At 44.8% G+C, this 26460-nt stretch overlaps 1 protein-coding gene across 3 annotated transcripts in view; it reads right to left on the bottom strand.

Annotated features, from left to right (window-relative positions):
- The window catches only part of LOC139754654 (uncharacterized), a 313149-nt gene that overhangs the window by 277263 nt on the left and 9426 nt on the right, over nt 1–26460 (bottom strand). For 2 of the 3 annotated variants that reach the window (XM_071672183.1, XM_071672185.1), the window contains exon 2: nt 8136–10057. In XM_071672183.1, the coding sequence (XP_071528284.1) occupies nt 8136–10035 (1900 nt within the window). In that variant the 5' untranslated portion in view covers nt 10036–10057. Of the gene's footprint in view, nt 1–8135; nt 10071–26460 lie in introns of all 3 variants that reach the window. The other variant, XM_071672184.1, reaches the window with a different exon arrangement.

Below are 26460 nucleotides of genomic sequence, written 5' to 3'. Positions count from 1 at the left end.
GCAGTTGAATAATCCTAGCCATAAACCAAGTACGCAGCGTAGTCTTGCGCAAGATCCCTACGATCTATTTGTACCATCGAACCCGTGGAACCCCTCCCTTAAGCACTACTGCAGATAACATATGTTGGTGTGTACAGTGGAATATCAACACCTAAATGGTCATTCCAGTAATGACCACATCACAAACACTACACAGATTATTGCAACGAAGTTTTGCGCATACAACACGGTTCAGTCGTCTGTTCTTTCGTCACCTTGATATATACACAGTCCTGTGAAACGGTTTAATTACTTATATTTTTACTTGAAAAGGTAAATGCAATCCAACCATAAATACATGTCAAAGTATAAGATATCTAACGGTGGTTTGTGACGATCTGTGATGTGACTACTCGAAGGAAAACATACGTTGAGTAACTGGATTGCACATAAGAACTTGCTATACAGCAAGGTTCGTCATCTCCCTGCAATAAATCTACGATAGACATTGCCCCAGCTTGGCACACACACACGAGGCTCCGCCCACAGAGGAGCGCGGGACGTGTCCTGGGCCCCGGGCGGACAGCGAGCGGGTCGTGAGCGGAGCCCAAGCAACACATCCCTGCTCCGCCCTCAACCTGTTCATTAGTTTGCAACATCACTGCCAACGTTGTCTAGAATTTGGTTCTGGGTCATCCTGAATTATAAATGGCGTAAATGTACATGCAATAAGTTCATCGGCCATGAGATATACAAAAAAAGAAAATAGAAAATGTTAATTTTGGGGTAGATTCGCAGGCCACAAAGAAATGCAAGCCTCACCTTGCCAGCAACACTCACGCTGGTACGAGGACGTTCGCGGACAAAAACAAGTCGGCTTCATCTTTAATTTTCCATCGTGAACCCATGAATAGCATACGTGGGTGTATTGATTATTATGCCCTGGCAATGAACCGTGATGATGAGGGTAATTAAAGCAGTTTCTGTGTGAGAATGCGACGCTTGCACCAGTGAACATTAAATCGTTTAGTAATAGATGGTTTCCCTCCGGAAAGCACGCACACCTGCACCTTTCTCTCTCTGAAATATCTTATCAAACTTGTTTTCTAATATTGCCCATAAAGAGAGCAATAACGGCAAGTATGACATACAATTATGAAATGATATCAGAGGGAATGGGGGTAAACCTTGCAGGAAATGGCAACAGCAGTGAGTAATTGGCGTCGGGCCTGGCAGGTCTAACCCCGGCCAGCGGGGCGAGGCAGACGCGCCACAAAGACCATAACAAAAGGGCTTGCGAGGACAATACCGCCAGAATAAGCAGGAGGTACATGTGAGGGAGGGAGGTGGTCCAGAGGCACGGTGCACCAGCGGTGGTAGAGAGGTCTACTGGGACGATGGTGGCGGCGGAAGTACTTATAAATGTTTTCAGATCTTTTGTTTTCATAAAGATATTGATCGATTCCTTTTAGAAAAGATGAGAGCAAATTATACAATTATTCATATGTCTGTCTATTTTTTGTCAAAGCACTTAACCAAATATCCACACATTTACATCCATCATTAAAACCCCAGAAAGAGCGACCACACAGGAGGGACACAAAGAGGTCGCCTGTGACCAAAACCCTTACGAAAACTGGATTTACGATCTTCCGAATAATGTGTGATGTGAGTAGCTTTGCTTTGGATGACAGGGCCTCCTCCCGTGTCACTGTATGTGGATCATCACCCATGAGCAGCCGGTAGGTCCATAACTGGCCAGTCAGACATCTGATTGGTTCCGATGATGACCAATTGGCCCCGGGTGAGTATTTTGGTTCGCATCCTTCAAGAAGTCTCTTGTGGTGCGAATGGTTGTGGTGGTCATATCACTGGCTGTGATGATGAGGGTGTGAGGGAAGGGGAAGGGGGAGTGAGGTGGTGGTGCTGACGTAAGGACTGAGGGTAAGGCTGCGCTGGTATAAGGAATGAGGATAGGGCGGAGGTTGGCCAGGAGGGGATACTGGTACTGGTGGCATAGGAGTTGTACTAATGTTATATTGGAAGACCTGGTTATATTGCTCTGTCTTGAGATTTAAAACAAGTCTACGAAACCAAAACTACAAAATACGCACGTATTGCTCTAATTCCCGAAATAATGGCATTTAACCTATCAATGTATAAACAAAGACATACGCCACAGTGCATATGACAGCTTAAACGGTCATGATGTCATATGAAGTAACACGTAATCCTGAAAGATAACGTGGACGAATGACAAATGATCATCTCTTCTGCTGTTAGTCATAAGATGTGTTACAGTGTGATACAAGTTTTGTACTATCTTTCCTTGTGTGTGTCCCAGGCTAGAACCGGAGTCGCCAAAGGTGGAATTGCATTGAAATATCCCCATCGATTCACCATCCTTAACCTTGACACATATTTACTTCTATATTCTATATACAGGAAGGTCATGAGGTCGGTTCTCCACGGACACATCACGAATGTCAAATCTACTGAAGCTGCCGCCACAAACTTCTTCAGGACCTACCAGTCGCTCACTTCTTCACAGGACTCCTCCTTACCTCCACTGATCATAGAAGCTTCGATGAAGGGAAGAAAACCTCTGAGATACTCCATTCTAAGACTAATAAACAAAAGGAGACGATGGAACTGGAGCTGAACGTGGTGTGGAGGTCTAGACCTTAGTGTCATGGCAGGAACCAACCAGGACACCAGCTAGCAGTGGTGATCAGAGATAAAGACGTGCCGTCTCGACAGGGGCCCTTGGTTGACACTGGCATGAAGTTGGGGAAGTTAATGACCTCAGTATTGTTACAAAAGTTTAAACAAATAGAATGTAAGAAGGAGAGAAGGGGAAAAGACATGACAAATAGAAGAAAACCCAGATGGATAGAGATAACATCAGCAATAAACCTAGGAATAAGAAGGAAATGATAACAGTGCAGTATCCCATCAGATAAATAAAACATGCCTGCAGACGCATGTCCTTGGAGGCGAGGTGATGGTGGGCGTGGCAGACAATCCAGCCCACATATCCGGGGACGGTAGGCAGAGAGCAGCAGCAGCTACATGAAAGCTCAGGAAATGTCAAGGAATTTGACGGAGGAACTGTGCCAGTCAGTATGTCTTAATGTCATATGTTCCTCACGACAGATGTGAAATTTTAAAAGTTGTGATCAAGTCACCCCCTCACTCTTCTGTCCTCTATGGTAGGCAGATTTAATTCTTCTGATGAGAATGTCTCGCTTTGTCCTCGTGTTTTACGTGCGATGACGTAGCAAGAAGAGGTGAGTAGCGCTGGGCGTCGGGGCACGTGTCTCAGAGTGAGTGGGAGTAAAGGAAGACTGTGAGGGTGTAAGAGTGACTTTAGGCTGTTAGAGTGAGTGTCAGGGTAAGAAAGAGCGAGAGCGACTGTGGGTGTGACAGAGGGAGTGAAGGGTGCCATGTAGGTGTGACAGAGGGAATGGAGGTGTCATATGGGTGTGGCAGAGGGAGTAGAGGTGTCATGTGGTTGTGACTGAGGGTGTGGAGGTGTAAGGACCAGAGCATGCCAGGTCATGAAACTCACCCCTTCCTATGAAACTCAATCCATTTTCATTTCTGCTGGGAATCAATGTTAAGCTGTCGTTCATCAAGTGAGTCACACCGTCATCACAAGGAAGTATGCTGATTTGACTTCTTTTCTTGATGACTGACAAACCTTTCTGATCCTTTACTAAAAACATCTCCAATAACTTCTTCAATTCAACCTTTCCTCCTCTCTTCCACACTGATCATTCTAGAGCTAACTGTCCACCTGATAAAGCCTATCTGTTGCTGCCTAATGATCCTCTAATTGAACTTTGAATATTTCTGCTTCTTATCCTCCAAACCCGTTTTCTCTTACTTAACCTATGCTAACTCTCTCAACTCCAGGTGGACAAGGCTTATAGCCTAACTGTCATACCTCCTCCAGTTCTTAAGACATATCAAGCCCCTGACCTAGTTCCGATCCTTGCTTGCCTGTCTTGCCTCTGTAAAACCAAGACTTTTCCTTCCTCTGGGAAGCATGCCTTGGTACAGCCCATCCCTGAGAATGATCGTTCTAACCCCTTCGAAAAGTTGCTTCATCGCTCTCACTTTCTACAGTTTTAGGTCTAGTGGTGATCACTCCTAGGTGGCACCTCTGGTCTTCCTCTCTCAGGGATTGTGTTACGTGTTTGTGGTAGCCCTGTCATCTCTAAAGCACTTGACAAGATACTGAACATATCTCCTCTCTCGTTTCCGACCCATGCATTATCTCGGGAGGGAAATAACTTATTCAGATTATAAACACAATTAATCCTCATGTCTGTGTGCGTCATTCGTGACCTTCCCTTCAGTTTGAAAACACCATAGTTCACTCCTGTGATAACGCAGACATGTCGGGCATAACCATATCCTCCGTTCCATCCTGGACACACGCCACGAAAACGTCTTTGTGCAAAGTCTGCTTCCCAAACGCTGAGGGTGGTGTTGTATGGGTGCCGTCACTACCGATCACGTATGGTTCAGGGTGATCCTCCTTCAGTTTAGTAGTAAAAAAAAAAAAGAAATGAAATCAGAAGCCTTCCGTCTTCTCTCTCTCTCTCTCTCTCTCTCTCTCTCTCTCTCTCTCTCTCTCTCTCTCTCTCTCTCTCTCTCTCTCTCTCTCTCTCTCTCTCGCCTTTTCACCCACCATTCATATGAGGTGGGTGCATGTCTCCTTGGATCTGATGCACCCGTTTGGCTGCTGCTTCCGGCAGTTTGTGAGTGGAGGCCTGACGTCAACTCGAGGACTCGCCTTTTTTGAGACCTCACCCCCAGGACAGCTAAGCCATGAAACTGTCTTCTTTCTTTTCGTCTCTCCTTCCTATAACCTTTCTTCTTTTACGAGTCAAATCTAGAGACACCTTCGGAGCTCTAATTTCCGATTTTTTTTTCTTTTTGTCTCAATTCCTTTCACCCGTGATGGCCTTTGATTGGGGCATCAATCGTGCGTGCAATGTCGGCCACTGTCATGAAATGGTGTTGATCTTGACGGAACATCCTCCGGCAAATGAGGTCAAGTTCCATGTTCCGGCCATTCCCTGAGCTGAACTCTAACCTGTGAGTCATGTTCCTCTTTTCCATATTTCCGGCTTACGAAGCATGATACCGAACCACCACACCCAGTATGACTGTCATGCTGAACCACCACACCCAGTATGACTGTCATGCTGAGCCACCACACCCAGTATGACTGTCATGCTGAACCACCACACCCAGTATGACTGTCATGCTGAACCACCGCATCCATATGTGTCTCTCATTTTAGAACGACGTGAACCAGACTTATTCATATTACCGATACCTTCAGTATGGGCAGTTTTGCTCGTCAGTCTTCACACACACACACACACACACACACACACACACACACACACACACACACACATACAACGAGGCTACGTGTCCGGGTAATGTGTACACAGTGGTTGAGGTGTCATAAATGCTTCCTGTTGTCCACTACGTACACATGCCACCACCACCGCCACCACCACAGCAAATTTTCAGGCGCCTACGGTTCTCCCTCACGTACATACGAGGGGCAACACCCTGCCAACCCTCAGCGCTATCACTGCTGCTTTTGCCATGCAGCGGCACAACGTGATGTGCCTTGAGAACTAGTTGATTAAGACTGAGACTCTACCTTGCGAAGACCCACCACTGTACGACACTGGTCTCTCCATAAACCGAGATTCTCTCTCTCTCTCTCTCTCTCTCTCTCTCTCTCTCTCTCTCTCTCTCTCCTCTCTCTCTCTCTCTCTCTCGCCTCCCAGGTGTATGTGCATATATCAGCCGTCAACGTATCGTTTTTGGTATGTCACTGACGTCTCCACCATCGCAGTGGCAACATGGTTGGGAAAGACACTTCCTGTTCTGAGCCCCGCTGGACAATGCATAGTTAGCACGACACGCTCGTCCAGTCCCATGACGCTGTGGGCCGCCGGACCCCACGCTCTACCGGTGACACATTCCCTCGACGCTGTGACGAGGACATCACACCAAGTTAGCGACTACCGCCAAAATACTCTCCCACACTCCAGGACATCAGGGTCTTCAAACGGAGGCGGGAAAAGACAGGGACGGAGCCCGAGCTGTGTTAAGACACCGAGCGACGTTAGATCACTGGACGGGACGCTAGAACACAGAGTGGGACGTTATGGCACTGGTCTACGTTTAAACACAGGGCGCGACGTTAAACACGCTGTGTTATAATGAAAATACCACTGAAGGGGACGACTAAATCACCGAGTGGGACAACCAAACTACTGTGTGGCAGGACAAAACCATCGAGTTGGGATCGACAAAACCAGTGAAGAGGACGGCAAAACCATCTAAGGGAAGGACAAAACCATCTAAGGGGTGGACAAAACCATCTAAGGGGACGACAAAACCATCTAAGGGGATGATAAAACCATCTAAGGGGACGACAAAACCATCTAAGGGGATGATAAAATCATCTAAGGGGACGACAAAACCATCTAAAGGGAGGACAAAACCATCTAAGGGGACGACAAACCATCTAATGGGATGATAAAACCATCTAAGGGGACGACAAAACCATCTAAAGGGAGGACAAAACCATCTAAGGGGACGACAAAACCATCTAAGGGGACGACCAAAGCACTCTGGAGTGGACGACAAAACCACTGAAGCGGATGACCCGCTGAAGGACACAAAACCACCGAAAGGGACGACAAAACCTTTGAAGAAGTTGACAAAGCCACTCAGGGCACAACAAGAGTACTACAAGGAGGCGAGAAAATTGCCTGGAGGAGACGGAATGACACACCAACTAAAACCATTGAGAAGGACGGTGCAAACATTGCAAAGACCATTTGAGAGGACGAGGTCAAGTGAAGTTTTGAGGATAGCAGACCACTACGTAAGGCCGATATGTATACTGAAATATGACGAAGGAGAGCAAGAGACACTGCAGGCAACGTTATCGAGGAGAAGGTTGACGAAGTCTTGGTAGAACTGACCCAGTTCTTAGAAAAGGGTCGGGCCGTTCAAAGTCAAAGCAGGACGCAGGAACTACACTGAGGAAATCTAAATCACTGCCTGGAATGCTGGACTTCTCTCTCTCTCTCTCTCTCTCTCTCTCTCTCTCTCTCTCTCTCTCTCTCTCTCTCTCTCTCTCTACTGAACTCATGGAATGGCAGGGGGAGGGGAAGAGTTGCAGGAAACGTCAACTGGCGGCAAGTCATGATCCAGCGCAAAATAGAGACCATTACACCACTAGACAGTGAGCGGCACAGTACCAAACATGCGGCAGAGCATGCAACCCTCTCCCACCCACCCACCTACTTACCCCCTATATCTTTTTTAGTGAGCATGCACAGAACATTTGGTGGGTCGCTGACGGATACAGAGAATCCTGAATGATGTGGACATTCCAGGACACACACAACAACGTATGTGTACTGGCGAGGACATCCATCAACATGATGTAGTCACTGTTGCATACACTGCTGGGATGCATTATCGCTAAGATCACTGTTAAACACACGTCGGATGGACACACAAAACTGCATGTTCACTGCAGAATTTGGATCGTTACTTTACTGATAAACACATACAGTACCGACTTATTACTATCGGACGTACACATACACACGCTCTCACATAACTGTGTGATCACTGCTGAACGCAAAGATCAACGCACAATCACTGCTGGACGCAAACCTGCATGCTCACTGCTGAACATACAGTCACTGTAAGATCAGTGATGGACGAACCCGTGTTATGATCACTCGTGCACACAAACTGTATGATCAATCCTAGGCTTCTGGACTTACACAAAATATGGCATGATCGCCTGCAAGACACAAACAACGTTAGATAATTTCTACACTTACTATGACAGCCGTTAGACGCGCATGACATCGTGCGACCGCCCCGTGATACATACAGCATCGCACGATGTCCCCCGGACGCATCAGGACGTCGTATGATCGTCCTTCTATAAGCACATCACCGCACAATAACGAGCGGAAGGGCAAACCACACACTCACACCGACAAAATCGACCATACAGAGTGGAGGGGCAATGAGTTCCAGCCCCGCCCCCTTCCTGTGTCCCAGGGAGAGATAATGGTGGCACTTACCGTGGTTGTGGTAGCCGCCCTTCTGGGACCCGTAGATGTGGTCGTCGTGTCGATGGTCGTTGTTTCTGTGGTGGTCGTCGCTGGCCCCTGAGAGGGAGGAGCCACGACCATCGCTGGTGTGGTAGTCGCTTGTAGAAGCAACGCCCCCTAGGTCTCCCTCACTGCCCTCCTCCGTGTCAGCATCACTCACTTCCCCCGTCAGCAGCGCCCGACGCCCTTCCCGCATGGTTCGCCAGTCGCTACGAGGGGCGGGTGTGGGCGGCAGAGGGGTGGTGACAGTGGGCGGCGGAGGGGAAATGATGGAAGGAGAGGGCGGGGGCGACGTGGACTCAGGTCCAGGAGCGACAGGGTCGACGGAACTCTCCTGTAAACTGTTGAACAACTCCTCGGGGATGTCGCGGTAGGACTTGATGCAGGCGGCCACCACTCGAGGCGTCGCCTGCACCTGGCCGTCCTCTGGCACTACCATGGTCTGGGGCCGCGGCTCATGGCCCCCCGCGACACTAGCCTGGCACTCACTGTCGGTAGCGTCCGTAAAGACAACAGACGCGTGGTCACAGGGGCACGAAAGAAGCGGGCTGTCGGGAGGTCCGGGCCGCTCGGCGTCCCAGCCCTTACTGAGTCTCGCGCTGGGCTCCACCGCCACACCTGCCCCCTCACCACCGCTACCTGTGCTGCCGCTGACCAGCAATCCTCCCTCCTCACCACTACCTGTGCTGCCACTGACCACAACACTTGCCTCGCTGACCATGACACCCTCCTCATCAGCAACACTGCCACTTCCTCCTTCAGCACCACTACCTACGGTACCGTTGACCACATTTGTTATCTCAGCACCAGTACCTGTGCTACCGCTGATTATCACATCTCCTTCAACACTGCCACTACTTGTGTTGCCACTAACTATTACACCGACTCCGTCAATTGCTCTGCTACTGTCGCAGTTGAGTGCGTTGCCCGTCTTAAAGGAATCAAGGACCTCTTGCTTTTCATGTGGATTCCTGACGATACCCGTGATGGTGCCATATCGCTTGCGTAACAGCACTGGCTTGATATGTTTGATCTCAACTAAGTCTGTGTCGTCTTGTGTACGGTAGATCAGCTGGGATGGCTTGACGATGTTGCCCTGTTGATCGAGTTGAGCGGAAAAACGCGGGTTTTGATCCGCGTTGTGGGCGCCGCCCGGAGGCCACAAGGGATAGGCACTTATAGTGTTCCGGTATCGCCGTAGCCGCGGCCTCGGTGACGACCTATACGGGTTCTTGACGCGATAGGTCACCGCCGTGGCACTCTGGTCCTCCTTTAGCAGTCGTGGCGACAACTCACTCTCTTCAGACTCTAAGGGATGAGATTCAAAGAAAGCCTTTACCCTGGAAACTTGACCGGGAAGCCCCCGGAACTCTTGTGCGGCACCTCCAGGAGGACAATATGTGGTCAGGACGACGGAGGTAGGGCGGGGCTGTTGTTCTCGCTCGGAACGGCAAGCGAGGGGACGCGAGGGTAACACCGATGGCGCGGGAGAGTACTGAGGATCCGCGACTGAGGGAATGTCCACAGGTGAGGGAGTATTTTCGGTGTCCGATGCAGAGGAGGTGTCCGCTGGCGGGGGAGTATCCAGATTAGATAGGGAGGCAGCGGCCGAGGGAGTATCCGGGGCAGGTGAAGGAGTGTCCGGGGCAGGTGAAGGAGTGTCCGGGGCAGGTGAAGGAGTATCCAGGGCAGGTGAGGGGATGTCCGGGGCGGAGGAGACGTCCGTAGGTGTAAGATTGTCCGTAGCTGAGGAGGTATCCGACGCTAATGGTGTCTCCGGTGAGTGGCGCACCCAAGAGTGTCTGAGGGTGGGTCGGCGGGGCACGGTGGCGGCCACCTCTGCCGGTAGCCCTGTATACACGCCCACCATCCCCGCCCGCCGAGAGCGCAACCTGCAGAAAAAGTCTGCTTTAGTTGCTAGGATGAATAAAACTTGTTATATATATATATATATATATATATATATATATATATATATATATATATATATATATATATATATATATATATATATATATATATCAAAAGCTTTGCGGAAGATGAAAGCCGGCAAGGCAGCGGGTTTGGATGGTACTACAGTGGAATTTATCAAAAAAGGGGGTGACTGTATTGTTAACTGGTTGGTAAGATTATTAAATGTATGTATGACTCATGGTGAGGTGCCTGAGGATTGGCGGAATGCGTGCATAGTGCCATTGTACAAAGGCAAAGGGGATAAGAGTGAGTGCTCAAATTACAGAGGTATAAGTTTGTTGAGTATTCCTGGGAAATTATATGGGAGGGTATTGATTGAGAGGGTGAAGGCATGTACAGAGCATCAGATTGGGGAAGAGCTGTGTGGTTTCAGAAGTGGTAGAGGATGTGTGGATCAGGTGTTTGCTTTGAGGAATGTATGTGAGAAATACTTAGAAAAGCAAATGGATTTGTATGTAGCATTTATGGATCTGGAGAAGGCATATGATAGAGTTGATAGAGATGCTCTGTGGAAGGTATTAAGAATATATGGTGTGGGAGTCAAGTTCCTGGAAGCCGTAAAAAGTTTTTATCGAGGATGTAAGGAATGTGTACGAGTAGGAAGAGAGGAAAGTGCCTGGTTCTCAGTGAATGTCGGTTTGCGGCAGGGGTGCGTGATATCGCCATGGTTGTTTAATTTGTTTACGGATGGGGTTGTTAGGGAGGTGAATGCAAGAGTTTTGGAGAGAGGGGCAAGTATGCAGTCTGTTGTCGATGAGAGGGCTTGGGAAGTGAGTTACTTGTTTGCTGATGATGCATCCCTGGTGGCTGATTCGGGTGAGAAACCGCAGGAGCTGGTGGCTGAGTTTGGTAAAGTGTGTGAAAGAAGAAAGCTGAGAGTAAATGTGAATAAGAGCAAGGTTATTAGGTTCAGCTGGGTTGAGGGACAAGTCAACTGGGAGGTAAGTTTGAATGGAGAAAAACTGGAGGAAGTAAAGTGTTTTAGATATCTGGAAATGGATTTGGCAGCGAATGGGACCATGGAAGTGGAAGTGAGTCACAGGGTTGGGGAGGGAGCGAAGGTTCTGGGAGCGTTGAAGAATGCGTGGAAGGCGAGAACGTTATCCCGGAGCAAAAAAGGGTGTGATTGAAGGAACAGTGGTTCCAACAATGATAAATGGTTGCGAGGCATGGGCTATAGATAGGGTTGTGCGGAGGAGGGTGCATATGTTGAAATGAGATGTTTGAAGACAATATGTGGTGGGAGGTGGTTTGATCGAGTAAGTAATGAAAGGGTAAGAGAGATGTGTGGTAACAAAAAGAGTGATGCTGAGAGAGCAGAAGTGGGTGTATTGAAATGGTCTGGTCACATAGAGAGAATGAGTGAGGAAAGATTGACAAAGGGATATATGTACCTCCATGGTTGTTTAATTTGTTGCGGATGGGGTGGTTAGGGAGGTAAATGTAAGAGTTTTGGAGAGAGGAGCAAGTATGCAGTCCGTTTTGGATTAGCCACCAGATGATACAGCGCTGGTGGCTGATTCGGGTGAGAAACTGCAGAAGCTGGTGATTGAGTTTGGTAAAGTGTGTGAAAGAAGAAAGCTTAGAGTAAATGTGAATAAGAGCAAGGTTATTAGGTTCAGTAGGGTTGAGGGAAAAGTTAATTGGGAAGTAACTTTGAATGAAGAAAAAATGGAGGAGGTGAAGTGTTTTAGATATCTGGGAGTGGCCTTAGCAGCAGATGAAACCATGGGAGCGGAAGTGAGTTACAGGGTGGGGGAGGGAGCAAAGGTTCTGGAAGCGCTGAAGAATGTGTGGAAGGCGAGAACGTTATCTCGGAGAGAAAAAATGGGTATGTTTGAAGAAATAGTGGTTCCAACAATGTTATATGGTTGCGAAGCACGGGCTATAGCTAGGGTTGTGCGGAGGAGGGTGGATGTGTTGGAAATGAAATGATTGAGGACAATATGTGGTGTGAGGTGGTTTGAAAGAGTAAGAGAAATGTGTGGTAATAAGAAGAGTATGGTTGAGAGAGCTGAAAAGGGTGTGTTGAAATGGTTTGAACACATGGAGAGAATGAGTGAAAAAAGATTGAGAAAGAGGATGTACGTGTCAGAGGTGGAGGGGAGAAAGAGAAGCTGAAGACCAAACTGGAGGTGGAAGGGTGAAGTGAAAAAGATTTTGAGCGATCGGGGCATATTAACCTATCGCTTTCCGTTTATATAGCATTGCCGACCTTTGTGTCAAGTGCAAATTTGGTTACTAAACTATTCAGCTCTACATCAGTATCATTAACATAATGATGAAACGTAACGGGTGATCATGATGATGATTACTCATTTATTACGATTCTTTGCTTCCTATCACATAACGAGGCTTTTTATCCGGTTTACTTTACAATCAGTAATTCCCAAGGGCTTAACTTTACGCATCAGCTTAAAGTGAGGGACTTTGCCAAATGCCTCTTTGGAAGTCCAGAAATACTATATCTATTGTTCTTGTCTTGTCGTGAGTATTAAATGAATTATGATAAAATTCAAAGAGGTTTGTAGGACATGATCTGTGCCGCCTACAACCATGCTTTGTATTACTACTCCTCAGACAGTTTGTTCAAGGTAAGCTACGATGTTATCTGTAATAACCGACTCCAGAAGTTTGTCTAGAAATGATTGAGGCTAATACAAGAGAGAGAGAGAGAGAGAGAGAGAGAGAGAGAGAGAGAGAGAGAGAGAGAGAGAGAGAGAGAGAGAGAGAGAGAGAGAGAGAGAGAGAGAGAGATTACTCGAGTATTTATGATGGGATTCTGCCATAAGCCTAGCCTGTAGCTGACCACGAAATTTCAAAGTTATGAAGAACGAATCGGGTGGGTTACTATGCCAAGTGTTATGCGTGAGATTGAGAGATTGTATGTTCACGGAGTAAATGCGAGCAGCCTACGTATGGGTGAGGCAGGAGTTATACAGACAGCTTCCTGGGCCAAAGGAATGAAAAATGAGTGATTGAAATGCTAGCTTACTACACGACCGTCATCAGCGGGTCCGATATCCAGGAAACGTATTACTACAGAGATGGGTAGACATGCAGATAGATAGATAAACAGATAGATAGATAGATAGATAGATAGATAGATAGATAACACTCCCTAAACAAGTAGTTAATACCAAGATTCTATAGTAGTGGTAAGGTTGAGGTCCTAAATTAAAGTAGTGCCATGGGTCGGATCATTGCCACCGCTCACAGGATGAACATTGGATACACAATAAATTTGTCGGGGTTACTGGCACACATCAATCAGATTTCCAAAGGTTGCCGGCAGCACTGGGTTATGTCTACCGTGGTGGCAGGGTTGGGAGAGTGCATACAGGAGGAGCGGGCTTGGGATCACGTCACATTGGTGGTATGGCAAGTATCATTCCCATTGGGGTGGCAGTGCTGCAATCATGTCTGTAGTGGTGGTAGGGTTGGGTAGTGTTCACAGTGGTAGCGGGCTTGGGTTCATGTCTACACTAGTGGCAAGGTTAGGATCAAGTCTACAGTGGTAGAAGCGTTGAGACCATATTGCCAACGATATGACAGGGTAGGCATCAGGACTTGATTGCAGTAGTGGCAGGGTTAAGATCTTGCCTACGGTAGTGACAGGGCCGATTTGAGATTGTTTCTACGGTGATGGCAAGATTAAGATCATGTCTACAGTCGGGGCAAGGCTGGAATCGTGTCTACAGTCTGCTTCAGTTCGAAAGTGGTGGCAGGGTTAGGATTATTTTCAATTTAGTGGCAAGGTCTACACTGGTGGCAGGGTTGGGACCATGTCAAAATGGTGCCAGGATTGGGATAATTTCTATAGGGTGGGACCATTTCTACAGTGATGGCAAGGTTGGGATCGTGTCTACATTGGTGATAGGATTGAAATCTTGTCTACATTGGTGGCAGGGTTAGGATCATTTCTAAAATGATGGCGGGGTTGAGATCATGTATCCAGTGGTGACAGGGTTGGAGTTAATGTCTATGGTGGTTTCATGGACAGGAACTTGTCTACAATAGTTGCAGTGATTTTCTACAGTAGTAGCAACGTCTGGATCATGTCCGTAGTGGTGGTAAGGTTGGTATCATGTCTGCAAAGGTGGCAGGTCTAGGGTCATGTTTGTAGCTGTGGCAGAGTCCTGATTATGTCTACAACAGTGTTGACATGGTTGGGATTCTTTTCTACAGTGGTGGCAGAGCTGGAATTATGTCTACAGTGATACTAGGGTTGGATCGCGTCTTTAGTGGTGGCGGTGTTGGATTATTTCTAAAGTGGTGGCAGGGTTACGATCACGGCTTGGGATCATCATACAGTCGCAATATGATTAGGATTATTTCTACAACGTCGGCAGGGTTGAGATCTTGTATATAATGGTGGCAAATTTGGAATCGTCTTTACAGGGGTAGCAGGGTTGGACTCATGTCTAGTAGTGGCAAGGGTTGCGATCATGTCTACAGTGTTGGCAGGGTTTGGGGACGTGTCTACAGTGATGGCAAGGCTGAAGGCACGTCTACAGTGGTGGCAATACTAGGATAGTCCCCACAATTGGTGGTAGTGTTAGGATCATATCTATATTGGTGGCAGATTTAGGATATTTCTACGGTGCTTGAAGGGTTGAGATCATGTCGAACGTGGTGACAGGCTTGGGAGCAATATCATAGTGGTGGCAAGGTTGGGATCGTGTCTACAGTGGCGACGATGAACATCAGAGACGATGTTGTATGTTAAACGTTCGGGACTGAGAGTGTTGGACGCTGAACACAATGGCAGTGTTAGACGTTGAATGTCGGGTACTGGGACAGCGTTAGAAGTTAAAAGTCGGGAACTTTGGTTGTGTTAGACGTTGAACGTCGGTGACAATGGCAATTTTGGACGCTGAACGTCAGGGACTGTAGTAACGTTGGGCGTTAAACGTCGGGGACAGAAGCTGTGTTGACGTCAAAAGCCGGGGACTGTGGCTTTCAATTTACTCCACTTGAATTGTGTGAAATATGTCGAAGGTCTCATTGAGGAAGCGATTGATGAATACATAAGCAAATGATACATACGGATTAGCAACACATCTGCAAATATAGATTCCTTATGCAAAGGAATACAAAGGAAAGGAATTCAAACAGTAACAGACCATTGGGTCCTTTCGAGGCTGTCTGTGAAAGACATCAGACTCTCATAAATCAGTGTGGTAAAAATTAGAAGGCATACAGATAATTCAAAGAGAATAACATGCAAATTGTTAAAGTGACTAAGGAGGCGTAAATAATGTAAGTCGTGGACTTGAAGCAAAATACCTATCAAATATATTCTGAAATGTAGTTATAGCACTGCTTTCAACCACTCCGATTGGTAAATTATTCCATAATGTTTACAATCCTGTTAAGTAAGAGTACTTCACCTCATTCGGGTCGAAACATTTGTCTATGCGTTTATATCCGTTACAACGTGTGAAATCAAACGAATCACGTCTTACGTAATTTGTTAAACCAAGATTATCGAAGCCTTTGATTATTCTCAATACTTTTATTAGATCAACTCTTAATATTCTCTTTTCTAAACTAAACAGATTCAAGTTTTTTAATCGCCTCTCATAGGATCTATTTCTCAGCCTGGGAATCATCTTGATAGCTCGACACTGCACTCTTTCCATTCTATGTCTTTCCATAATAAAGGTAGAATGACCAAACTGAACACAATATTCAAGATGAGAACGAAGCAATGAATTGCAAAGAGTAAGAATGATTTCTTCCCGGACCTAAATTCAATGGCCTTACCCACGAATCCAAGAATTTTGTTTGCTATTTTCACAGCTTCTGTGTACTGTTTACTTGGTTTTAGGTCACCAGAGATTATTACACCCGTTACCTTTTGCAGTTCAACAGAATTCATACTATAGCTTGCCTTTTCGTTTTTGCTACCGATATGTGAAACTTTCACTTGTCGATATTAAACTTCATTTGTCACCTATAACCCAGTCCGTGTTTGTCTAAGTCAGTTTGAACCAAAAAAAATCAATATAACCTCTTCTGCTCTCTCAGCAACATTATTTTTATTACCACACATCTCTCTTACCCTTTCATTACTCAATCAAACCACCTCACACCACATATTGTCCTCAAACATCTCATTTCCAACACATCCACCCTCCTTCGCACAACCTTATCTATAGCTCATGCCTCGCAACCACATAACATTCTTGGAACCACTATTCCTTCAAAAATACCCATTTTCTCTCTCCGAGATAACGTTCTCGACTTCCACACATTCTTCAATGCTCCCAGAACCTTCGCCCCCTCCTCCACCCTGTGACTCATTTCCGTTTCCATGGTTCCATCCGCTACCAAATCCACTCCCAGATATCTAAAACACTTCACTTCCTTCAGCTTTTCTCCATTCAAACGTACCTCCCAACTGACTTGTCCCTCGACCCTACTGAACTTAATAATAACCTTGATCTTATTCACATTTACTCTCAGCTTTCTTCTTTCACACACTTTACCAAACTCAGTCACCAGCTTCTGCAGTCTCACCCGTATCAGCCATCAGCGATGTATCATCAGCGTAAAAACTGACTCACTTCCCAAGCCCTCTCATCCACAACAGACTGCATAATTGTTCCTCTCTCCAAAACTCTTGCATTCACCTCCCTAACAACCCCATCCACAAACAAATTAAACAACCATGGAGACAACACGCACCCCTGCCGCAAACCGACATTCACTGGGAACCAATCACTTTCCTTTCCTCCTACTCGTACACATGCCTTACATCCTTGGTAAAAACGCTCACTGCTTCTGGCAACTTACCTCCCCCACCATATACTCTTTATACCTTCCACAAAGCATCTCTATCAACTCTATTATATACCTTCTCCAGATCCATAAATGCTGCATACAAATCCAACTGCTTTTCTAAGTATTTCTCACAAATATTCTTCAAAGTAAACACCTGATCCACACATCCTCTACCACTTCTGAAATCACACTGCTCCTCCCCAATCTGATGCTCTGTACATGACTTTACCCTCTCAATCAATACCCTGCCACATAATTTCCCAGGAATACTCAACAAACTTATGCCTCTGTAACTTGAACACTCGCCTTTATCCTCTTTGCCTTTGTACTTTGGCACTATGCATGCATTCCGCCAATCTTCAGGCATTTCACCATGAACCATACATACATTGAATATCCTTACCAACCAATCAACGAAACAGTCACCCCCATTTTTAATATATTCCACATCAATACCATCCAAATCCGGCGTCTTGCCCGCTTTCATCTTCCGCAAAGCTTTCACTACCTATTCTCTGTTTACCAAACCACTCTCCCTGACCCTCTCAATTCACACACCACCCGACTATAACACCCTATATCTGCCACTCTATCATCAAGCACATTCAACAAACCTTCAAAATACTCACTCCATCTCCTTCTCACTTCATCACTACTTGTTATTACCTCCCCATTTGCCCCCTTCACCGATGTTCCCATTTGTTCTCTCGTCTTACGCACTTTATTTACCTCCTTCCAAAACATCTTTTCATTTTCCTTAAAATTTAATGATACTCTCTCAATCCAACCCTCATTTGCTCTCTTTTTCACCTCTTGCACCTTTCTCTTGACCTATGGCCCCATTCTTTCATACATCTCCCAGTCATTTGCACTACTTCCCTGCAAAATTCGTTCAAACGCCTCTCTCTTCTCTTTCACTAACAATCCTACTTCTTCATCCCACCACTCACTACTCTTTCTAACCTGCCCACCTCCCACCTTTCTCATGCCACAAGCATCTTTTGCGCAAACTATCACTGCTTCCCTAAGTACATCCCATTCCTCCCCCACTCCCCTTACGTCATTTGCTCTCACCTTTTACCATTCTGCACTCAATATCTCCTGGTACTTCCTCACACAAGTCTCCTTTCCAAGCTCACTTACTCTCACCACTCTCTTTTCCCCTACATTCTCTCTTCGTTTCTGAAAACCTCTACAAATTTTCACCTTCGCCTCCACAAGATAGTGATCAGACATCCCTCCAGCTGCCCATCTCACCACATTAACATCCAGAAATCTCTCTTTCACATGTAGTCCAATAACGCTCTCTGGCCATCTTTCTTACTTACATACGAATACTTATGTATATCTCGCTTTTTAAACCAAGTATTCCAAATCACCAGTCCTTTTTCAGCACACATCCACAAGCTCTTCACCATTTCCAATTACAACACTGAACACCACACGTACACCAATTACACCCTCAACTGCCACATCACTCTCCTTTGCATTCAAATCACCCATCACTATAACCTGGTCTCGTGCATCAAAGCTGCTAACACATCCAATCAGCTGCTCCCAAAACACTTGCCTTTCATGATATTTCTTCTCATGACCAGGTGCATAGGCACCAATAATCACCCATCTCCCTCCATCCACTTTCACTTTTATCCATATCAATCCAGAGTTTACTTTCTTACACTCTATCATATACTCCCACAACTCCTGCTTCAAAATTAGTGCTACTCCTTCCTTTGTCCTTGTCCTCTCACCAACCCCTGACTTTACTCCCAAGACATTCCCAAACCACTCTTCCCCCATACGCTTGAGCTTCGTTTCACTTTGAGCCAGAACATCCAGGTTCCTTTCCTCAAACACACTACCTATCTCTTCTTTTTTCTCATCTTGGTTACATCCACACACATTCAGACACCCCCAATCTGAGCCTTCGAGGAGGATGAGCACTCCCTGCGTGACTCCTTGTTTCCCTTTTTAGAAATTTAAATATACGGTGGGGGGGGGGGGGGTTCCAGCCCCACTCTCCCGCCCCCTTTAGTCGCCTTCTACGACACGAGGGGATACATGGGAAATATATGTATATATATATATATATATATATATATATATATATATATATATATATATATATATATATATATATATATATTCTGCACTCGATATCTCCTGGTACTTCCTCACACAAGTCTCCTTTCCAAGCTCACTTACTCTCACCATATATATATATATATATATATATATATATATATATATATATATATATATATATATATATTCGTACATATTCGCCATTTCCCGCGTTAGCGAGGAAGCGTCAAGAACAAAGACCTGAGCCTTAGAAGGAATATCCTCATCTGGCCCCCTTCTCCGTTCCTTCCTTTGCAAAATTAAAAACGAGAGGGGAGGATTTTCAGCCCCCCGCTCCCTTCCCTTTTAGTCGCCTTCTACGACACGTAGGGAATACGTGGGAAGTATTCTTTCTCCCCTATCCCCAGGGATAATATATATATATATATATATATATATATATATATATATATATATATATATATATATATATATATATATATATATATATATTCATTTATTTATTCATTTATTTATTTATTTATTTATCTATTTTGCTTTGTCGCTGTCTCCCTCGTCAGCGGGGTAGCGCAAGGAAACAGACGAAAGAATGGCCCAACCTTCTCACATACACATGTATATACATACACGTCCACACACGCAAATATACATACCCATACATATCAACGTATACATATATATACACACACATACATATACATATATACACATGTACATAATTCATACTGTCTGCCCTTATTCATTCCCATCGCCACCCCGCCACACATGAAATAACAACCCCCTCCCCACTCATGTGTGCGAGGTAGCGCTAGGAATAGACAACAAAGGCCACATTCGTTCACACTCAGTCTCTAGCTGTCATGTATAATATACATATGAGAAAGAGATCCTGTCCCAAGACCGATCCTTGTGACACCGCATCCACCAAAGCACAACCCAATCAATCAGTGCAGTTTAACTTGATTTTTGCTGGCAACCTTTGATAGTGAATCTTAACGAATGCTCTTCTAAATTCCAGATAGATGACATCAATTGATTTACCTTTGTCATACATGTTGGTTTTATCATAAAAGTCATCAAGCATATTTGTTAATTATGAACTACTTCGTTCAAAACCATTCTAAGAGTTGTATATTAAGCGGTGATACTCTAAATGGTTCACAATTCTATCTTGTATGATGGTTTCCGTAAGTTTTCCAACCACAGACGTTAAGCTAACTGGACGATAATTTCCGGGCTGTTACCTATTCTTACTATCGGTGTTATAGTGGCAAACCTCCATTCCTCTGGAACCTTTCGCGTATGAAATAGATTCCTGAAGTCAGTCAAAGGCTTAACTATCTCGTGTTTCGCCTCTTTCATTGTCCTCGGATAAAACGTATCTGGGCATGATGTGGTTTATCTGTTTTTCTTCCGTTATCGCTGATTGTGTATCCCGCCATTTTATCGGTATGTTGAAGAGCGTTCTTATTTTGTTTATCTCAAATTGGTTTTGTTTCAACCTGGTTCTGATTCATCCTGGTTCTGTTTCATCCTGGTTCTGTTTCAACCTGGTCTCGTTTCAGTCTAGTTTTGTTTAAACCTGGTTTCATTTCGACCAAACTTTGTTTCAACCAGTTCTCGTTTCAACCCGTTTACGTTTCAGCCTGATTTGTTTCATTCTAGTTTCGTTCCAACGTAGTTTCTTTTCACCGTGGTTTTGTTTCAACTTAGTTTGTTATAGCCTAATTTGTTTCAACCTAGTTTCGTTTCACCCTGGTTTCATTTCACCGTGTTTTATTTTTCAACCTAGTTTGTCTGAACCTGGTTTCATATCATTAGGAACTGGTGTAGTAGGTGTGAGGGAAGGAGTGGTGGTGTGGTGAGTGTCATGTGACCAGGTGAGAGACGAGACGCACTCCCACGGCCTCCCTTGTGTTCCCGCGCCTCCCAACACCACACTCTGTATACCTCCCTCCACATATATCCCCTACGGTTGTTACCTTCTCTCACACCAGCAGGGAACGAGACGCCCAGAATAAAAGTAAGAAAAAAAGATGAATATTTTCTCCTTAAATGAACTTGGGTTAAAAAAATTAGCAAATGGGGAAGATGTTACGTAATGAACTAAACAAAATAGAACAATACATGGTATGTTGTAGCAGAAACTAGAATGAATATAAGATGTAATACCAAAATATATATAACAGAGAATACTAGAATACATAACGAATTATGCAGATCAGACATGCCTAAGAAAAGCGAAATCTCGAAATATCTGCAAGGGAATATTCCTACCTCGTCCGCTCCCACCACTGGCCCTGACGACACAATAGAAAGTGGGAACGGGATATTCATGTTTCTTTGAGTATCAGCTCTTAAGGCGACTACCTGAACCTTTTAGGTTAGCCACCATCTTGAACGTTCCGCTTCTGTCTTGGTCCGCTTTATACAGTGTGAAGTATTCGGAGGTCTTCACTCCTCAGCCCGAGCTGGATCTAGGCTGCTGGATTGGGTCGTTGGTCGACCATGCTGTTGGAAGAGGCAGCCTTCAGGCCCACATAGCCCCCACATCTTGGCTGGTCTGGTGTATTTTGTGGGTTATTGTCCAGTGCCCTGGTGAACTTATCCACCGTGCATCCCATGCTGTTTCTGATGGTGGTAGATGTCAAGGTGTTGAAGAGTCTTCGGGCCCGTATGCTTTATACACATGGCACCTTTAAACTTCAGGGGTAGTATTTTACAGTCTTCCTCGAATGTCGTGCCAGAAGAATGTTATTTCCAGATGTATGTTGGAAACCAAACCTTACAGGATTTTCCAGGTCCGTTCCTTTAGTCCCTTTAACAGGTCAATATAGGCTGTGAAAGATCTGTGAACACTATCAAATTCCACAGTTTCGCCCGCGTTGTAGGAGAATGTTGGGACGCAACAATATGCAATTCGTGAAAGAATTAACGCCTTGAATGATATCATCATTGGTTTTACTTCCCTTGTCTTGAAGGTCCGCAGGATCCAGCTCATCTTTTAACTGCATGAGGCAACCGTTGTTTTGTTGTTTTAGGCATTATCAATCCGGTCTTTCATGATTTCAACTGGTTTATGATAGCTTTCGTGTCTGTTCGGTATTGTCTGTTGTTTTTATTTTTTCTATTTTCCCCATACCCGAGGAGATGAAACTTATTTGAAAAGCAAGTTGTTCTCGAACGCCAAGTTAAAGACCTCGTTTATGACTCCTGCATCCTCTGTTGATACGATTTTCGTGTTTATTTTTGTATCATCTGCCAAGGATGATATGAACCTGTGGCTCGTGTTTGCGTCCATATCAGTTATAAGAATGAGGAACAGGAGGAGCGCAAGTACAGTTCCTTGGGGGGAGTGGGCTTTTTACTATGGAGGTACTGGAGAAGGCATGGTTTACAAGTAGGTGCTGTAATCTATCATTTAAAAAGCTGTTTACCCATGTCCCAGTTTTTCCGGCTATTCCCACTTCTCGCATTTTTTGTGTTGTGACACCGTGGTCACATCCGACAAATGCTTTTGCAAAGTCTGGGTAAATCACATCAGCATTTTCTTTGTAATCCAGAGCTTCGACATTCCTATCATATCGGTCAGGCAACTGAGAGAGGCAAGATCTTCTCGCTCTAAAACCATGTTATCCTGAGTACTATAGATTGTTCACTTTCTTAAATTCTTTCGAGGATTTTGATGATGTGCGATGTTAATGCTGTCGGTAGACAGTTTATTTGGGACTGCTTTTCTTCCACTTTTGTGGAGTGGGGCGATGTGGCTGCTTCACTCTCTCAGTAAAACTTACCATCTGAAACTATGAAATGCATAGAATGAAACGTATGATATGGATCAAGTTCATAACAACCGATGTAATATCAACCCACTGGGGTCTGACGAAGACCTATTGTGACCTCTGTAATCCTTCTGTGCTACTGCTCACAGGAAGGGCATGGGGCGCACAACAATTGTGACGGGTTACTTGCACAAGTCAACAAGTCAGTCTCTAAGACAGTAAGATGACATATTTGGTCCACAGTATTTGTAAAGATTATATCATTTATGTCAGCTGAAACGACGAAGGCAAATGAAACACTAATAAAGGCTATCTCATTACTGCTCTATCTATCTATCTGTACATGTATATATATATATATATATATATATATATATATATATATATATATATATATATATATATATATATATATATATATATCATACCTGGGGATAGGGGAGAAAGAATACTTCCCACGTATTCCTTGCGTGTCGTAGAAGGCGACAAAAAGGGGAGGGAGCGGGGGCTGGAAATCCTCCCCTCTCGTTTTTTGTTTTTTTAATTTTCCAAAAGAAGGAACAGAGAAGGGGGCCAGGTGAGGATATTCCCTCAAAGGCCCAGTCCTCTGTTCTTAACGCTACCTCGCTAACGCGGGAAATGGCGAACAGTTTGAAAGAAAAAAAATATTTATATATATATATATATATATATATATATATATATATATATATATATATATATATATATATATATATATATATATATATTTAATTTATTACACTAAATCGCTGTCTCCCACGTTAGCGAGGCAGCACAAGGAAACAGACGAAAGAATGGTCCAACCCACCCATATACACGTGTACATACATAAACGCCTACACACGCATATATGCATACCTATACATTTTAACATAAACATACATATACATACACAGACATATAATTATAGACACATGTACATATTCATACATGCTGCCTTCATCCATTCCCGCTGCCACACATGAAATGGCACCCCCCTTCCCCCCGCGTGCACGCGAGGTAGCGCTAGGAAGACAACAAAGGCCACATTCGTTCACACTCAGTCTCTAGCTGTCATGTGTAATGCATCGAAACCACAGCTCTCTTTCCACATCCAGGCCCAGAAAACTTTACATGATTTACCCGAGACTCTTCACATGCCCTGGGTTCAATCCAGTGAAAGCACGTCGACCCCGTTATACCACATCGTTCCAATTTACTCTATTCCTTGCACGCCTTTCACCCTCCTCTATGTTCAGGCTCCGATCGCTTAAAATCTTTTTCACTCCATCCTTCCACCTCCAATTTGGTCTCCCACTTCTCCTCGTTCCCTCCACCTCTGACTCATATATCCTCTTTGTCAATCTTCCCTCACTCATTCTCTCCATGTAATCAAACCATTTCAATCCACCCTTTCTGCTCTCTCAACCACACTCTTTTTATTATCATACATCTCTCTTACCCTTTCATTATTTACTCGATTAAACCACCTCACACCACATATTGTCCTCAAACATCTCATTTCCAACACATCCACCCTCCTCCACACAATTCTATCTATAGCCCATGCCTCACAACCATACAACATTGTTGGAACCACTATTTCTTCAAACATACCCATTTTTGCACTCCAAAATAACGTTCTCGCCTTCCACACATCCTTTAACGCTCCCAGACCTTCATCCCCTTCCTTACCCTGTGACTCACTTCCGCTTCCATGGTTCCATCCGCTGCCAAATCCACTCCCATATCTAAAACACTTCACTTCCTCCAGTTTTTCTCCATTCAAACTTACCTCCCAATTTACTTGTCCCTCAACCCTACTGAACCTAAAACCTTGCTCTTATTCATATTGACTCTAAGCTTTCTTCTTTCACACACTTTACCAAACTCAGTCACCAGCTTCTGCAGTTTCTCGCCCGAATCAGCCATCAGCGCTGTATCATCAGCGAACAACTGACTCACTTCCCAAGCCCTCTCATCCACAACAGACTGCATATTTGCACCTCTCTCCAAAACTCTTGCATTCACCTCTCTAACAACCCCATCCATAAACAAATTAAACAACCATGGAGACATCACGCACCCCTGCCGCAAACCAACATTCACTGGGAACCAATCACTTTCCTCTCTTCCTACTCGTACAAATGCCGTACATCCTCGATAAAAACTTTTCACAGCTTCTAGCAACTTACCTCCTACACCATATACTCTTAATACCTTACACAGAGCATCTCTTTTAACTTTATCATATGCCTTCTCCAGTTCCATAAATGCTACATACAACTCCTTTTGTTTTTCTAAGTATTTCTCACTTACATTCTTCAAAGCAAATACTTGATCCACACTTCCTCTACCACTTCTGAAACCACACTGCTCCTCCGCAGTCTGATGCTCTGTACATGCCTTGAACCTCTCAATCAATACCCTCCCGCATAATTTCCCAGGAATACTCAACAAACTTATACCTCTGTAACTTGAACACTCACCTTTATCTCCTTTGCCTTTTGTACAATGGCACTATGCATGCATTCTGCCAATCCTCAGGCACTTCATCATGAACCATACATACACTGAATACCCTCACCAACCAGTCAACAACACAGCCACCTCTTTTTTTTTTTTATAAATTCCACAGCTATACCATCCAAACCAGCCGCCTTGCCGATTTCATCTTCCGCAAAGCTTTCACTACCTCTGTTTACCAAATCATTCTCCCTGACCCTCTCACTTCGCACACCACCTCGACCAAAGCACCCTTTATCTGCCTCTCTGTCATTAAACACATCTAACAAACCTTCAAAATACTCACTCCATCTCCCTCTCACTTCACCACTACTTGTTATTACCTCCCCATTTGCCCACTTCACCGATGTCCCGTTTGTTCTCTTGTCCTACGTACTTTACTTACCTCCTTCCAAAACATCTATATGATTTCCCTAAAATTTAATGATACTCTCTCACCCTAACTTTCATTTGCTCACTTTTTCGCCTCATGCACCATTCTCTTTCTTTTATACATCTCCCAGTCATTTGCACTATTTCCCTTCAAAAATCGTCCAAATGCCTCTCTCTTCTCTTTCACTAACAATCTTACTTCATTCCACCACTCACTACCCCTTCTAATATGCCCACGTCCCACCTTCCTCATGCCACAGGTATCTTTTGCGCAAGCCATCATTGCCTTCCTAAATACATCCCATTCCTCCCCACTCTTCTTACGTCATTTGCTCTCATCATGTTCCACTCTGCACTCAATCTCTCCTGGTACTTCCTCACACAAGTCTCCTTTCCAAGCTCGCTTACTCTCACTACTCTCTTTACCCAAACATCCTCTCTTCTTTTCTAAAAACCTCTACATATCTTCACCTTCGCCTCCACAAGATAGTGATGAGACATCCTTCCAGTTGCTCCTCCCAGCACATTAACATCGAAAAGTCTCTCTTTCACCTGCCTATCAATTTACACGTAATCCATTAACGTTCTCTGGCCATCTCTCCTACTTACATACGTATACTTATGTATATCTCTCTTTTTAAACCAGACATTCCCAATCACCAGTCCTTTTTCAGCACACAAATCTACAAGCTCTTCACCATTTCCATTTACAACACTGAACACCCTATTTACATCAATTATACCCTCAACTGCGACATTACTCACCA

Source organism: Panulirus ornatus, chromosome 17 (genome assembly GCF_036320965.1).
Source record: "Panulirus ornatus isolate Po-2019 chromosome 17, ASM3632096v1, whole genome shotgun sequence".
In the NCBI taxonomy this organism is placed as follows: Eukaryota; Metazoa; Arthropoda; class Malacostraca; order Decapoda; family Palinuridae; genus Panulirus; species Panulirus ornatus.
This window is presented reverse-complemented; position numbering and strand designations above follow the sequence as displayed.